Consider the following 18,054-nt stretch of genomic DNA (forward strand, 5'->3'; position numbering starts at 1 on the left):
ATCATCATCATTATCTACCTTTTTGTTGATGAGAAAACTTAAGGGAATTTGTCCAATGGCACCCTTTAGTAAGTGACGGGGCCATCAAAAAATGGCCTGAGATGTTTGGATCCAAGTCAGGGCACCAAAACATATGGCTTGAGATGGTTGGTCTGAATCCAGAGCTGGACTGTTTCACCACTAAGTACTACCACTTTCCCTCTGGGACCACCTAGCTGACTGTGATCCACTCAGACCCCTGTGTTTTTTTTTTTTCCAGGTCTAATGCATTCTTTGCAATCCTGTGCCTGGGTCTTATATGCATAAAGTTGCCATATTATAACAGTGCCTACAGAACTTCATATTGCTTTTTCACTGTGTCTTCTGACTACCAATCTCCAATTTATTATGGAGGCTGGGGTAGGAATTCAGAGTGGGAGTGAAGGTAGGAGTAAAGGCTGGGCTTAGGTGGTGTAGGGCAGGAAGAGATTGTATGATGGTACAATACAGCTTCCATGATATGGTGGATTAACATTTCCTACTTTCTCCTCACATGTCCTCCTGCACTGCAGAGACTGAGAAGTTACAAACCACAATTCCCAGATGTACACGAGGATCCACCAACTGGGGGAAGTGGGCATGGGGAGGCACACTTCTGCTGTTTCCTCTGGCAAGCCCCATTACTGCGGAGTCTGGTCTTTCCAAGTAGCACCTTTTTTTTTTTTTTTCCCCCTAATTGATTTTAGAGAGAGAGAGGAAGTGGGGATAGGGAAAGAAAGAGAAACATCTATTGGTTGCCTCCCATATCGGGAATCAAACCCAAAAACTAGATATGTGCTCTCAATGGGAATCAAATCCAAGACCTTTCAGTGCATGGGATGACACTCCAACTACTGAGCCACACTGGCCAGGGCACAGTTGATAGCATCTTGATTGTAAAGGACAATCATGCCCTTGGTGCTCCCTCATTCTGTAGTGTGGCTCTCAAAACTATTCCTGAAATCTCAGTGGGTACCTTCAGCCTCCTGAGTAATTATATACTTTTTCTTTTTTTTGAAGAAATTCTAGTAACAGTATTAAATCTTTTATCAGCCTAAGTCAGGAGCTAGAGTGGATTATGTCTCTGCCTTTGAATCCTGACCAAATACAGCATCTGAAAGGTGGAAACTGGACCATGACTGAAGGGAACATGTCTCATTACCAAATACCCTTTTTAAGTATAGAAAATACTGTGATAACATCTCTGTATCTGCCACCCAGCTTGAGAAATAAAGTATCTATATATATAAAGGCCTAAGCGACTGTTTGCCCAGTAGCTATGATGCACACTGACCAGCAGGGGGCAGACGCTCAACGCACAGGCATGGAAGCATGGGACAGACTGATGAATCTCAGAGGGAAAGGGGATGGGGGGAGGGTGGGAAGCGATTAACCAAAGATCTTATATGCATACTAGAGGCCCAGTGCATGGATTTGTTCACCTGTGGGGTCCCTAGGCCTGACCTGTGGGGATTGGGCCAAAACCAGCAGTCTGACATCCCCTGAGGGGTCCCAGATTTCGAGAGGGCACAGGCCAGGCCGAGGGAGGGACCCACAGGCCTCTAGTTACAAATAAGATTGATGATGCCACCCTAGCTGGTTTGACTCAGTGGATAGAGCATCAGCCTGCAGACTAAAGGGTCCCAGGTTCGATTCCAATCAAGAGCACATGCCCAGGTTTTGGGCACAGTCCCTAGTAAGGGGCATGCAGGAGGCAGCCAATAAATTCTTCTCTCTCATCATTGATGTTTCTGTCTCTTTCTCCCTTTCCCTTCCTCTCTGAAATCAATCAATATATAAAAGATTGATGATGCCTGTTTCCCTTTTCCATTTGAAACCCCTTCCATGTACCCCAGTAAACCACCACCATACGATGCCTTTGCATGTGTTTATACCTTTACTTTTCATGCAGCCTATACCACATACAGCATGATTTCACATGTGTCCTTCTACAATGCTTCTTGTTGCTCCACATTACCTTTATGGTGGGTAGTATCTCATGTGTGAATATATTTCATGCATGATCCCATCACAGTTTATTCTGCTATTGAGAAGGGACGTAGTTTATCTTTCTAAAGTCTATCTGGGGTGGCATTTCAAATGTCACAAGTTAGAGAAATATGTGAAATGCTCTACTGATAATGGGGACTAGGCCCCACAATGACCAAAGTGTCACATTTACATCTTTAAATAGTGCAAAGGTCAACCAAGTCTCATCTCTGGGGCAGGATGCCCATGGGGTCCCACCCTCGTGTCCCCAAGGCGCACCATTGAGGCTGTCCATGATGGGCAACACCAGACTTGCTACCGGGAAATGAAAATCAGGATGCCATGGGTGACTGGCTTCTAAAGTCCCCCCAGCTGTGACCCCCCACTTCTCCTACCCCCATTCTGGGAAGATGCTGATGAACTCACTGACCAATCATGGAGAAATTCCAACACCTTTGCCAGGAATCCTAGCTGAAACTGTAGCTTAGCTCAAACAATTCAGGAAAGTCCATGAATCACCAGGGCTAAAAATTAGTTACTTTGTCACCCAAAGCACTGAATCATAAGAGGATGCTAGGTTCCATTCTGGCTAGCAGAACTCCCCTGGACACTGCTGTGGGGAGAAGGTATGCACACAAAAATCCCCGCCCCTCCCGACACTTTCCAGGTGTGTGACCTTGGACAAACCACTTCCGGTCTCTGAGCTTTGGTTCCCTTGTCTCTAAATGGGAGATTAAAATAATAATAAATGCATTAGTCTGACTTAGTGCTTCATTCCCACCTCTTTGGGTATGTTGGGGCCCATGGCAGGCCACCTCAGGATATTTCAAATTGAAATCACTTGAGAAGCAGGGGGTGGGGGGAAGCATTCTCTGACTCTCCTCTGTCTCTAAAAGCAGGAAATAACTCTCCCTGCTCTCTCAGGTACCCTGCTTCCACTGAGAGACAAGCTTATCACAAGAGTTAAAAAAATCTGGAATGAAAAGAAGAACAAGAAGAAGGAGAGGAGGAGGAGGAGGAGGAGGAGGAGGAGGAGGAGGAGGAGGAGGAGGAGGAGGAGGAAGAAGAAGAAGAAGAAGAAGAAGAAGAAGAAGAAGAAGAAGAAGAAGAAGAAGAAGAAGAAGAAGAAGAAGAAGAAATCCAGAATGGCAAAGCTTGTATAAACAAACCTTGTAGCACCCTTATGGATTTTCTATCTCAGCCCAAACCTTGCTGAGATTCCTTTTTTATGAGCACTAACTTTCTTTGTCCTGTCAATTTCTCACAAATGTATTGCTTCTTTGTCTGAAAAGGTGCCTGGTTTGATCATTGAGCCTCATTTTATGACCTTAGCCTCATATAATGAGTCTCCCTTGCTCTTATATTAAACTAGAGGCCCAGTATAGGAATTCATGCCAGTTGGAGGGAGGGGCCTTGGGTGGTTGGCGGGCCAGCCCTACCCCCTGATCAAATTCCCAGTCGAACTCCCCGTTGAGGGGACAATTTGCATATTAGCCTTTTATTATATAGGATTGGTTTGTCTCCTGTTAATCTAGTCTTGATTTTATTATCAGTCCAGCCATAAGAACTAAAGAAGGGTAGAGGGGGTGAATCCTCCCTCTTCTGACAGGTAACAGCAACCAAATTACTTTCTAAGGAACCACCCCAATACCACTCATAATTTATACATTTTGGGTGGTGCCTCTACCCTTAACTTCAGAGGTGGGTGGAGGTCTCAGGCCTGGGTAACAAGGTTACCCATGTTCCCGACCCAACCATTGGTTCATAAGCAGGCACATGAGCAGTTACAGCCAATAAAATGCAATGAAACTTTTATTGGAACTTAAGGGGCTCTTTCCTGCTGAACTTGAACTTGGGAGGATGTAAGCCTGGAGTTCAGCAAGTCACACTATTTTCAACCAAGAATGAAGGTCATACAGAGACTGATTTTGCTTACTGTTTTTGTTTTTGTGTTGCTGAGAGATGGAAAGAAGCCAAGTCCTAGTGTAATTATTTGAGTTCCTAGACCAAGTTATACTGAAGACCAAGATCTACTCTTGGGATTTTTCAGTTTCTTATTAACCTATTTGTTTTGCCTAAGCCACTGTGAGTTTGTTTTCTTTCCTTTCTTTCTTTCTTTCTTTTTCTTTTTTTTTTTTTTTTTTTTTTTTTTGTCACTTGCAGGATAGTACATCTTAACCAGCATTGTCTCATTGGGTAACTACCAAGATTAATCAAGATGATATAAAAGATACAGACTATGGGCCAGATTCCCTTTCCCTGTCTTGTTCTTGTTTTAATCCAAAGCTATCTTCATTTTACTGCTTTTTTATTTTATGTAGTCCTAAATTCATTCTGAGTTTCTAGAAATATCTGGAAACTATATTAGAATGTTGAAAAAATTAAAGATGCTTACCTTAAGGGAAAAAATGATTGTTTGGCAAAGCAATCCCTTCCTAGAAATATTTAAAGGGCTGTCATATAAAAATAATCAGATTTCAACTTGGAGAGTGAAATTGGGTGACTGGGTGGAACTTAGCAGAAGACACTTTGCTTCAATGGGAAGAAAAATTGTTTAGTAACAATAACAAGCTCTGACTGGCTTCCCATCCCATTGACCTTCCTGTTGAGAATGGGCAATCACGGATTGTGACTTGTGGAGGAGACTCCTCCTTCAAGAAGACAGTTACATGGGTGGCCACCAAAGCCCTCTCACTTAGAGGATACTAGGATTCTAAATAAAGTGTCAAATACAATTCCCATTTATGCCCCCAATGTAAGAGTATCTTCAGTGTTTCCAATGAAAAAAGATATTTTAGTAATTTGAAGGTATAAACTTTTAGAAATACAAAAATGAAATAGTCTGTTGACATAAGAATGTCTGAACCTATAAAAAATGTTATAAGCCTTAGCTGGTTTGGCTCAGTGGATAGAGTGTCAGGCCTGTGGACTGAAGGGTCCCAGGTTTGATTCCAGTCAAGGGCACATGCCTGGGTTGCAGGCTCGATCCCCAGTAGGAGGCATGCAGGAGGCAACTGATCAATGATTCTCTCTCATCATTGACGTTGCAATCTCTCTCTCCCTCTACCTTCCTCTTTGAAATCAATAAAAATATATATTTTTTTAAAAATTATAAGATTTGCCCTAGCTGGTTTGGCTCAGTGGTTAGAGCGTCAGCCTGTGAACTGAAAGGTCCCAGGTTTGATTCCAGTCAAGGGCACATGCCCAGGTTGTGGGCTCAATCCCCAGTGGGGGACTTGCAGGAGGTAGCCGATCCATGATTCTCTCTCATCATGGACGTTTCTATCTCTCTCTCCCTCTTCCTTCCTCTCTGAAATCAATAAAATATATTATAAAATAAACTGTAAGATTTCATTTGAGCCAAAATTGTCAGGAAGCAAGATCTCAAATGCTTCGTAGAATGACAGTTTTGCAGTTTATTTTACACATCTGACATTAAGGAGGGAAGGGAAGGGAAGGAAGATTACATGATGGTAGGAGAAAGCAAGATGGGATTGGATTATAGGGTCCTATATAATAAAAGGCTAATATGCAATCAACCAAACGGCGGGATGAAGGGTCACTATGATGCATCCTGACCACGAGGGGGCAGACACTCAATGCAGGAGCTGCCCCCTGGTGTTCAGTGCATTCCCACATGGGAGCACCGCTCAGCCAGAAGCCAGTCTCATAGCTGGCAAGTGTAGCAGTGGTAGCAGGAGCCTCTCCCGCCTCCATGGCAGCGCTAAGGATGTCCGACTGATGGTTTAGTCCACTCCCCACCTAAGCCATCAGTCAGACATCTCCCAAGGGCTCCCAGATTGCGAGAGGGCACAGGGCAGGCTGAGGGACCCTCCCCACAAGTGCACAAATTTCATGCACTGGGCCTCCAGTAGTAAATAAGATTACATGCTCTGTCAGCGGTGGTTTCACTTATTTCAAAGATGTGCTAATCTAGATGCACAAAAACAATGGATAAGACTTGCTTAAGGCAAAAATAAACCATTTGTTTAAAAAGTTATTTACCTGGGTGTGACTACCCACCATGACCTGCCCAGTTAGTAATTTATGATCAGATTACCCTATGAAATTACTTTCCTTAGAACTCCTTTTCATCCACAACTCAAATAGCTATTCACACCTTTAACTTACTATATCAGCTACATAAATCTTTACGTTTATATACTATATAAAATTATCATATGTGAATTTAGAAAAGTTGCTTTTTTCATTTTCATATTTAGTGAAATAACATTCAAGTCTTTTACATGTACTCTGACATTACTTTCTTTTTTATTAGAGTCACTTTTGAACTGTATAATGTTGGATTTTTTTCGATAGTGTTTAACTTTTAGAGTACTTAGAGTTCTGTTTGTGAGTATAAAAACACCCTTAAGTTAGACATTCTGGCAGGAAAAAGACTTTTTTCACTGTGAGTCTAAAATGTCTATCCCTTAATCTTTCTGAAACCATTGCAAGGACTTAAAATTCTTTTTAATTGAATTTATTGGGGTGACATTGGTTTATAAAATTATATAGGTTTCAGGTGGACAATTCTATTATACAGCATCTGTATATTGTATGTTCACACCCCTAAGTCAAGTCTCCTTCTATCACTATTCCACCCTCCATACCTTATTCTAACACCCCCCATCTCCCCACTGTAAGTGATTTTTTAAGAAAATAGGTTTTCTTCGAAATTCAGCTATTATAGTGTGGAATAAACCATACTTAGCAGTTAATAGAATGTCCTGAATAAGGGAAGATACAAAATTACATATGTGGTGTGATCCAAAATATGAAGAAAACAGATATTTATGTAGATACAAAGAAAAATATGAGAAAGGGTACACCAGAAGATTAATAGTAGTTATCTCTGAATTGTGGTTATTATGCATGCCATTGTTCTATTTTTTAATACTGTTCTGTATTTCCAAAGTTTCTACGATTAATATGTGTAATTTTTACAATGAGGGAAAAAAACTAGTTATAAAAATAAATGTCTGAAAGGTAGTATTAGAGTATAAACTGCTCTTCCAGCTTCTGTGAGGTTTACAAGATGCTGTTAGACCAGGGGTCACAAACGTGAACACTTTCATGTAACTAACATAAATGAGGGAAGTGGGCCAATTATAATATGGTAGTCCCTGTGAGGACTGTAGCAAATTGCCTAACTGAAGCAGGGCAGCCAATTATTGTCAGGCAGGGATGTGAGCCCAGTGTTATCAAATGCAACTATCAAATGGATATTTATGTAAAATTCCCCTCACTCCTTTATTTATTTATTTTGTAAATAGTGAGAGTCAAATAAAAATTGTGTTCCAGTTTGCCCTATCTGTGAATTCTAAGTGAGATAGGATTCCTATTCTTTCTGAACTGGTACTCAAACTTCAAAGCCCCCACCGCACCAGTGTCTGTGTCCATTGGTTATGCTAATATGCATGCATACAAGTCCCTTGGTTGCTCTCTAGACCTCCACTTCCCCTGCCATTTGTCTCTGGCTCTATTTTTGTTCAACATAATTTGATGAATAAATATATTTTTATTGATTTCAGAGAGGAAGGAAGAGGGGGAGAGAGATAGAAACATCAATGATGAGAATCATTGATCGGCTGCCTCCTGCACATCCCCCACTGGGGATGGAGCCTGCAACCCGGGTATATACTCCTGACCAGAATCAAACCGGAGCCAAACCAGCTAGGGATATATATATTTTTTTATATATATTTTAAAGAAAAAGAAAAGCTTCTCACATAACTTGTGTCCCATGAAACACACTGGGAAATACTGACCTAAGTGCTAGTGGTGAAATAGAGTCATAGAAAGCTGGGGAGTTGGAAGAGGAAAAGGGCAATTAAAATCTGTAGTTTGGCCCTAGCCAGTTTGGCTCAGTTGATAGAGCATCTATCTCTCCCTTCCTCTCTAAAATCAATATAAATACATACATATATTTTTATATTTTTTTATTGATTTCAGAGAGGAAGGGAGAGAGATAAAGAGATAGAAACATCAATGATGAGAGATAATCATTGATTGACAGCCTCCTGCACGCCCCCTACTGGGGATCAAGCCCGCAACCTGGGCATGTGCCCTTGACTGGAATCGAACCCAGGACCCTTCAGTCCGCAGGCCAAGGCTCTATCCACTGAGCCAAACCGGCTAGGGCTGAGAAGCTTTTCTATTTCCCACCCAGAGATTCGAATATGTACACTAGCAATTTATTTTATTTTTATTTTGAGAGTACGTCTATTAAAGCTGGGGACAGTGAAACAAGGAAGGGCTTAGGATAGAAGAAGCTACAAGAGAGAGCCTAGGCGGGGCCGCTTTGGCTGTCTAGAAAGGAAGGAGCCAAGGCAGGGATGCTGTTAGCTCATTGAGAAATAAAAGTTGAGAGAGAGAGAGAGAGAGAGAGAGAGAGAGAGAGGCGTGGGTGCGCTACCGGGAAGGAGGGCGTGCCTACACTAGCATCTTAAAGTTCCTGAGAAGGCCTGCAGTTGTCTAAGCAGGTAAACTTTGCTTAGTCTAGCATTTCCCAAACTCCCTTGGCCATGGAACCCTTCGGGAGCATTAACTGCTGCTAATATGTTATGCTACACATGTAGTGAACCATGGAACACAATTTGAGTAACACAGCTCTAGGTTATTTGGAGTTCTTGGTGAAGAAAATAATCTAAGCTAAATAAATGTCAAACTTTTTCCTGGTAGAGGAAATTCTTGGAGTGTTACAAAAAAATAAGGTGAAAGAGAGATACTGAGTGGCCAAATTCTGTTAATTCTAGTAGTGTGACCTTGGGCAAGTTACTTAACTTCTCTGTGCTTTAGCTTCCTCTACATAAGATTGAAATAATTATAGTGACCATCTCAAGGCATTGTACAGAATGAATTGTGTGAAATGTAGAAGCATTCCTGGTATATGGTCAGTAATAAGTGTTAGTTATTGAGGGGTACAGACACACAGCATGTGAGGACACAGGAAGAAGATGGCCATCTACACGCCAAGGAGAGAGGCCTCAGGAGAAACGAACCCTGCTGACACCTTAATCTTGGATTTCCAGCTTCCAGAACCATAAGAAAATCAATTTTAATTTAATTTTTAAAGTAATAAATAAATAAAATAAAAAAACCAATAATAAATACTAATTCCTATTATGCTCACTTCCTTGCTCACCACATTTGCTACGCATGGATCAGGGGTGGGGAACCTTTTTGCTGCCAAGGACCATTTGGATATTTATAACATCATTCACTTAATATAATTCCCTTAATATAAATTTACGCTGCTATGAGTGAAGCTCCTAGATTTATTGAATTTCAAATCCGGCCTGCAATTTGCCTTGGCCGGGCCAGACCAAATGACTTTGTGGGCCATATATGGCCCGCAGGCTGGATGTTCCCCGCCCCTGGCATAGGTAATAATAATAGATAAGGCCTAACTGCCTTCCTTTTCTTGAGACCCTTGTGTACAAGTAAAACAAGAAATATTTTTAAAATCAGTTAATGAATGAGCAGGCAACTGATACTAACTTATACCATTGCAGTTTAGTTTCCCATCACCCTGACTTCACTCAGCAATTATTTGTATTAGACAGCATTGGTTGCAGGCCTGCAGTGTAAGTCAAGATCACCCACAGCCAACTTTCTTAGAACGTGCTATCGGCGACATTTCTACCAAATCTTATTGGTTTTTAAATATCTTTTTATTTTATTTTTTTAGAGTGAGGGAGACAGAGAGGAACATCAATGTGAGAGAGAAACATTGATCGGTTGCCTTCTAGGGAGCAAACCCACAACCTGGGTATGTGTCCTGACTAGGAATTGAACCCTGTGACCTTTTGGGGTACAGGACGACACTCCAACCAAAGGAGTCACACGGGCCAGGGTGTCTACCACATTTTATATAGAGCTGTTTGGTTCCAGGGAGCGGGGGGGAGGATCTTTCCATGTTCAAATTCTGGGTTCCAGCTTCCCATGGGGCTGCGCCACTGGCGTGCACTGCCTGGTGCCAGGGAGAGGAGAAACCGGTTTGCTCATTCACATGAGACTTATTCATGGAAAGCTTACTCCATAGCCAAGAGGACAAGGAGGGTGTTGTGTCTGTCCAGCTGGGGCAGTTGGAATAAAGAAACCTGAAAACCAATCCTTCTTAGCAGCCTCATTTGACAAAACTGGATGCCCCTAACCAAGCCCAGACACCCTCACCTCAGGTACCCTCGTTTTAGAAGGTGTGGCTGCTGGGGACGAGAACCTGACTGCCAGATAAAATACAGGGCACCCAGTGAAAGTCCAAGTTCAGATAAATAAGGAATAAATGTACAGTGTAAGTAGGCCCCACACATTGCATAGGACATACTTATGCTACAAAACAATTACTCGTCATTGACCTGAAAATCAGATTTAACTGGGCATCGTGCATTTTATTCGCTAAACCTGGCAACTGGGAATGAGTTTGCAGGTTGCGACTCTGAGAGAGCGTGTGTGCCCAGCAGGCACCCTCCGCTGCTGGGCTGCCCAGGGACAACGGACGAGTGCCAGGGCCTGGAGGAGGGATTTGAGCTATCAGATGGCTGTCTTTGTTCAGGGTCCTATGTCATGTGGTCAGGGAGACAGCAAGGGGTTCCCAATCTCAGCTGCACGTTAGAATCACTTTTTAAAAGAATATATTTTTATTGATTTCAAAGAGGAAGAGAGAGGGTGAGAGAGATAAAAACATCAATGATGAGTGAGAATCATTGATCAACTGACTCCTGCACTCCCCCTACTGGGCATTGATCCTGCAACCCAGGCATGTGCCCTTGACCAGAATCGAACCCTGGCTCTTCAGTCCACAGGCAGGTGCTCTATCCACCGAGCCAAACCGGCTAGGGATAGAATAACTTTTAAAACATTTCAATCCTAGTCGGTTTGGCTTGGTGGATAGAGAGTTGGCCTGTAGACTGAAGGGTCTGGGGTTTGATTCTGGTCAAGGGCACATGCCGGGTTGCAGGTTTGATCCTCCGTGGGTGACATGCAGAAGGGCAGCCAATCAGTGGTTCGCTCTCATCATTGATGTTTCTATCTCTCTCCTTTTCCCTTCCCCTCTGAAATCAATAAAAAAATATATATTTTTTTAAATAAATAAATGGTCAGTAATAAGTGTTGGTTATTGAGGGGTGCAGACACACAGCATTTGAGCAACATTTCAAAGCACAGACCATGTCTAGATCAGTTAAATCCGAGTTGCTGAGCTGGGACACAGGCTTGAGTGTTTTTCAAAGATCCCCTAGAAGATTCCATTGTGTAGTCAAGGTTGAAAAATCCTGGTCTATGACCCTTTCCGTCCTCGTACTAGTCTCATGCTAATCATGTCCCTTCGCAGGTAGGAAGGTGTCGTTCAACTAGCAAGTAGTTTCGGGAGGCTTGCGACCCTAATCAATGTAGTCAGGTATCTGTAGTTACAAGTCACAGCTTATTTGCTAGAGGGCCTTGTGTCAGGAAGGAGTGGCTTTACACTCCGAGCCTCAGCCCCCCTGAAATAGCACCGCTGAAGTGGGGCTTATGGTGCCTGGCCTGCCTGCTTTGCGGGGCGGCATAAGGATAAAAGCTGGGCAAAGTGTGGTGAGTCACTGAAAGTGCCTGATGAGCTCCAAGTCATTGTAGAAAAGTCAGTCATCATCAAGCAGACAACTCACTAGAGCTCAGGAAGGTCTAAATCAGAAGCAGAAACTCCATTTCACCAAGTTCCCGGGGGTGAAAGAAGGACTTAGGGTACAAATTTGGATTCAGTGGACTTTGAAGGGGTGGGGGACCAATAATCCGCATTTCTAGCAAATTTCCCGCTGCTGCCAGTGCTGTGGAGGTTGAACTACAGCTTGAGCCGCGAGGGATTCAGCACAATGATCCTGAGCTGTGGCTGTCCTTCAGGATCACATGGGGAGGCATATTGGGACGGGAGGGGTGGCGGGGAGTGGGTCCAGGCCTGAACCAAAATCTGGACCCCGAGCAGAAGCAAATTAAAAAATCTGCCAGGGTGCAATCAGATGCACCGTGTTCCAGACCCCTGGAAACCCAGGCTCAAGTCCAGGAAGGCAACTAGCATCTTCCAGCTGCCATGTTGCTTTATACTAGCTCTACAACCGCCTTCCTTCCCCTTGCCAAGTCCTAACAGATCACATCCAAGTTGCCCCAGGCCCAAACCAGCCCGGCTGGACCCTGACCCCCCCTTTTCAATCTGTTTTATGTTCAGCGTTAAGATTCATCGTCCTGCAGCACCATGCTTCACTGGCTGAGAAATTCCCAGTGTCTTCCAAGCAGAGTGTGCTGGGAAATGCTTAAAAACTGCCCTCAGCCCTCGCACACAAAACAAGTCCTGCTGATCTACCAGGTACAGCGTTTGCCAGGGACTACGCTCACTGCATAGGAAGCACCCAGTCAAAGTAGCTCCCATGATTATCCCATTTCAAGTCAGATCCCCGAGGCTTCTTCTCCATCCCTAAGTCCCTTGCCTGGCTCCCTAGTTCCTGATGGACACACTCGGCTCCCTCGGGCAGCCAGGTCCCTGGAGGGGAAAATGGGCTACACCTTTCTCATATTCTAATCCTCAGTCTCTGCCTACGCCTGCTCTTTCCAGGACTGCGGCGTGGCAAGAACGGTGGTGACTCCTCCTCTGGGACTTCTAATTACTGTGGGAGAGAGTCCTTTGTGATCCACAGATGAAAGTCCACTCTCTAGGAGATGTCATTACAATGATGAGAGTTTGCCCTTCTGTAAAATGGGCTTTAATGACGTTCTTGTGTACAGAACTCCAGAGATGAAAAGGCTTGTGATGGGGCAGGATGCTGACCAGTCTGGCTCAGGGCCAGCCCTGTATTCACTGGGGTCAGGGGCTCCTGGGAGGCCTCCTCCTCCCCCTCACTCAGCTGGAATCTGATACAATACAGGAATGGGGTAGCGAGAGGGGGGAAGTCCATGTGTAAGAGTGCGTGTGAGAGAATGCATTTGTGTGGGGGTGAGGGGAATACGTATATGTGTGCATCTGTGTGTGTATATAACCGTGTGAGCATGCACATGTGCAGAGGTGAATGTATGAGTGTGTGTGCATCAGGTGAGTGTGTGTGTGTGTGTGTATGTGTGTGTGTGTGTGTGTGTGCTCATTACCAGCGCCAATAGATAATCCCAGCCTTGAGGTCAGGGAGGTCCCAAATTCCAAGAACTTCTTTTTTTTCCCCCAAGAACTTCTTAAGCCCAATTAACTATCACTCAGGTGATATTGCTCTTTGCTTTCAACCAGCACCCTGTGCAGCCCCTCTTGGACCTAGATTCCACTGTCGGGGGGGAAGAGGAAGCAGAGGAGGCCAGATTGTGGTTCACAGCACCCCTTTGTAACCAGAATTGATCCATTTGTACCTCCTTTTGTTAGATTTCCTTACAAGACTTTATTAGAGGGAGTGTATGGGTTAAGTAAAAAGGGCTCTTCCCAATTTCCCAATGTCAGGACATCATGGAACACAAACTTTAGGGACTGGATGACCTGGGTCTTAGCTGTGTGATCTTGGGCAAGTTGCTTCACATCTCTGTGCTGTTTCCTGAACAGTAAAATGTGGATAATAAAAGTAGCTGCCTCACTGGGTTGCTGTGAGGATGAAATGGGTTTGTACATGTGCAGCACCAGGGGCTGTGCCTGGTACATGGTAAGGGCTCTTCAGTGTCTGCCCTTGTTACAGGAGTCATGATTTTCCCAGGTGCAGTGCCTGGTACTTCCAAGTACATTTCTTTTATTTATATATATATATATATATACTAGAGGCCCGGTGCATGAAAATTCATGCACTGAAGGGGGGCGTCCCTTAGCCAAGCCTGCCTCCTCTCATAATCTGGGAGCCCTCAGGGGTGGGAGGTGACCCAGCAATCAGGGAAAGGCGACATCCCCATCACACCTCTGCTGCTGCCACTGCCGGCAGTGCAAGTCTCAGACGGCCCTGGTTACCTGAGCCTTGGGCAGCCCTGGGTGGCTGGGCAGCTGCCATCCGAGGCTTGCCTGCACCTTGGGCTGGCCCTGGGCAGCTGGGGGGCTGAGGGGACTGGGTGCTGCCATCTTGTGGCTGTGGGTGCCGCCATCTTTGTGGGCGTGGCAGTCAATCAGCATATTCCCTCTTTATTATATAGTATAGAAAGAGAGAGCTAGAAACATCAATAATGAGAGAGAATCATTGATCAGCTGCCTCCCGCACGCCCCACACTGGGGATCAAGCCTGCAACCAGGGCATGTGCCCTGCCCTGAATCCAACTGTGACCTCCTGGTTCACAGGTCAATGCTCAACCACTGAGCCATGACAGCCAGGCTCCACATACATTTTTTTATAGGATTTTCTCAGTGACCCTCTAAACTAAAAATACAAGTTGACCCATTTTACAGATCCGGACATTATGGCTTGGGATAATCAGAACTGGAGCCCCATCTTGAAACTCCATGCCCAGCACTTCCTGTGCTGCTCCCCAGACCAGAGGGAGGGGCTGTTTCTCAGGCAAAGGTCCCCCAAGGGCAGGCCCTTCTCCACAACCTGGCATTCTCTATGGTGCTCTGTCCATCTGGGCAAATGGCCAGCTCCAGGGATGAGCTCTTCTCACCCCCATCCCCCAAAGAACACACAAACAGCAGGAGTGAAGCTTGACTGTGACTGCCTGTTTGTCCCAGCCACTGGTTTGCAGCCAGCCTGGCCATGTGAGGACAGGGAGGGCGATGTGCCTTCCCAGGCAGGTGTGTCCCCAGGAGGGGGTAGGTGAAACCCTACAAGGGGCCTCCTGAGTGGGGCAGAGGTGAAGGACAGAAGAGGGTGGTAGTGAACCGGAACCACATAGTAAATATTTTTTTGACTTTGAAGGCCATCTGGTCTCTGTTGCCATCACTCATCACTGCCACTATCATGAGAGCATAGACAATATGTAAATGAATGGCTATGGCTGTGCTCAATAAAACTTTATTTACAAAAACAGGTGGTGGGCTGGATTTGCGCTGCAGGCTGTAGTTTGTCAAACCCTGATCGAGGCAAATGGCAGTGTGGAAAGGAGTCATGCAGTGTGGAAAGAGAACTGAAGGCATGGTGTTCTGGAAGCCAAGTGCAGGAATTGTTACAAAGGGGAGTAATGCATTTTACCAAATGCAGGTTGAGTCAGAGGAAGAAAGAGAATTGCCATTGGCTATAGAAACACAGGGTCATGGATGGCCTGAACAAGGAACAGCAGCTTCACTGGCTTGATGAGGGCGAAAGCCTGACTGCAATAGGCTCAGAGGCGGACAGTAGGAGAGCATGGGCATAAGCAACCCTTTTGAACAGTTTCCGTTTCTTTTCTTTTAAAAAAATATTTTTATTGATTTCAGAGAGGAAGAGAAAAAGGGAGAGAGAGATACAAACATCAATGATGAGAGAAAATCCTTGATTGGCTGCCTCTTACACGCCCCCTACTGGAGATTGAGCCTGCAACCCAGGCATGTACCCTGACCGGGAATCGATCCAGCAACTTTTCGGTGCACAGGATAATGACCAACCAACCAAGCCACACTGACCAGGGTAATAAATGCTAATTTCTTGTACATGGGCCCATGGCACAGCAGTTATAATTTATACAGAACTGCAGTTTGCAAGGCACCTGCCCAGAGTTCGGATCATTCAGTGATGGCAACTGCACATTTTCAATGTTTCAAGTAACTCAATTTTACATTTATTTGGAGTCACAAGAAAAACAGAAGCTTGGGATCTAGAGTTGAGTTAGAAGCAACCAAAATATGGCTTGAAGTGGGTGGTGTGATCCCCAGGCGCCATTTGCTATTGTATTACAGATCCAAACAGGTGCCTGCATTCATAGACACCTTGCTCTGTGATGGAAAAGACTTGAGACAGGTAAGTATCCACATCCTGGTTAGATCAAGTCCACTCTCAGTCAGATATTGCATTCTGAATTCTGATAGCAGCCTGCCCAGTCTAGAGCAGTGGTCGGCTCTGTTTGCCGCTCTGTTGACTAATGAGTTTGCCAACCACTGGTCTAGAGCCAAGTGAGTTTTTCATTAACTGGACTGAGTTACTGGCAGGGGGTCCATCCAGTGAAAAAGCCTAAATTTATGCCCTCCTGCCTTCAGGGGAGCCAAAACGATTTCATATAAATTACCTCAATGATCTCCACAGCCTTTGTGTAAGATTTAGGATTATTATTTGTTTCATCTTGACACCCCGTCTATGGGAGGGCCATAAATAATACATTCTGATCTTATGCTGTGGGACTGAGGACTGTGTCCGCGAAGCTCAGATTGTGGTGTCACCTCTGAGAGAGCTCTGGAGTGGGGACATGTTAAGGTGACCAGATCGTCCCGCTTTTGGCGGGACAGTCCCGATTTTTAACAATTTGTCCCACGTCCCACGGTGTTTTAAAAAAGTCCCTATTTTTGGAAAGATTTTTAACAATTTGTCCCACGTCCCACGGTGTTTTAAAAAAGTCCCTATTTTTGGAAAGATCTTTCAAAAAATAGGGACTTTTTTAAAATGCCGTGGGACGCGGGACAAATTGTTAAAAATCAGTTTTGTCCTGCCAAAAGCGGGACGATCTGGTCACCTTAGCATGGTAGAAGTTTGGTCTAACAGACTGTACCGGGCATGCTTCCTGGGCCCATCCACCCTCAGCTCCTCCCTGCTTCCTTCTGCATCCCCCTTCCCCAACCACAACTCATTGGACCAGGAATGGATCCCACCCCCAGGACAGTCGTTCTGTCAGCTGACCTGAAGACTATGTCTGTGCTTGGAATGACATGATGAGCGGGGTTCATGCCACCCTCTCTTGGGGAGTGTCCCCCCATCAGACACAAGGAGACAGAGAGAAGGGGACACAGGAAGAGCCCCATCACATTGGCGGTGCAACCCTAAAGCGATTTTTTAGGTACCACTTTCTCCAGGAAGCCCCCCATGATTTTATCCACCTCTCATATCCAGATGAATTTCTGGATATGAGAGGTCCCTGGCCCCACCTTAGATACAGGTGACTGACACATTCATTCTCAGGGAGCCCGCACTCCATGGCAGGTCCAATTCTTACCTTTCCGGGAGATTCTGTTCCCACCATCCATCACTGCACAGGTAACCATGAGACCAGCTCTCTTTCTTTCAGGGGGAAACTCCAGAAGCTCCTTGCTTCTTGTAGCTGAACACAAGCCCTGACAAAGCTGACCCACATTGGCCAAGCCTTGGGAACCCCAAATAAGAAATTATTCAAACACCCCATTGCTCTTAAACTTCTGTCTGAGGTGAGGGGGCAGAAGCAGGGCACCCAGAGGCCCTCTACTTTGGTCTTTCTCCCCCCTCCCGCCCCCCTGCCAAGTTCTACATGGTTCTAGGCCATGTATGTTGCATCAGGCCCAGAGACTCACTCTGCCCCAACTCATCATTTGTTTGTGCATTTAACAAACATTCACTGGGTACCTACTATGAGCTCACCACCCTAGGCACTAGGGCTACAGGAGGGAGTAAGACAGACCCAACCCCTGCCCTCCAGGGTTATAGTCTGGAAGGAGAAACAGACCATTAAACAAGTAAGTACATATGAGGCCTAACAGAGGAAATTATGGGTAGAGGGAACCGCAGAGCTGGCAAAGCAACTTCTTGTCTTGAGAAAATCATGGGGGGCTTCCTGGAGAAAGTGGTACCTAAGCTGAAGCTTGAACTTCAATACTGAGTGTGTTGGGGTTACACAAGGAGGAGACAGGAAGCCACACACACAAAGGCCAGGCCAGGCCAGGGCCCTTGAGCGATCAGATGAAGGTAAGACACAATCCCAGGGTCCAAGGCGCCTTAGAAGAAGGCCAGATGAGATACACTCTCGTTTCCTTCTCATGCAGAGTCCTGGGTTCTAGGTGAAGCCCAGAATCCACTCTGGGTCCATCTCAGAGCTCACCTAAACTTCCTTCCTGGGCCCAGAAAATCTTTCAGTCAGAAACCAAAGCAAACCCCAATAAGATCACTCATGGGGCCCCAGTCAATCAGCACACACAGCAAAGAACAAGGGCACCACTTCTTCAAGGGGCTGGGGACACCAAGGGTCCCCCAGAAG

General features: G+C 45.2%; 1 protein-coding gene across 1 annotated transcript in view; it reads right to left on the minus strand.

The window, feature by feature from the left end:
* The window catches only part of SLC34A2 (solute carrier family 34 member 2), a 64,358-nt gene extending 47,084 nt beyond the window's left edge, over positions 1–17,274 (minus strand). Inside the window, exon 1 of the mRNA XM_028143609.2 lies at positions 17,044–17,274. Within this exon, the coding sequence (XP_027999410.2) occupies positions 17,044–17,092 (49 nt within the window). The 5' untranslated portion in view covers positions 17,093–17,274. The remainder of the gene's footprint in view (positions 1–17,043) is intronic.
* Positions 17,275–18,054: the final 780 nt, after the last annotated feature.

The sequence above is a fragment of the Eptesicus fuscus genome, chromosome 2 (genome assembly GCF_027574615.1).
Source record: "Eptesicus fuscus isolate TK198812 chromosome 2, DD_ASM_mEF_20220401, whole genome shotgun sequence".
Classification (NCBI taxonomy): Eukaryota; Metazoa; Chordata; class Mammalia; order Chiroptera; family Vespertilionidae; genus Eptesicus; species Eptesicus fuscus.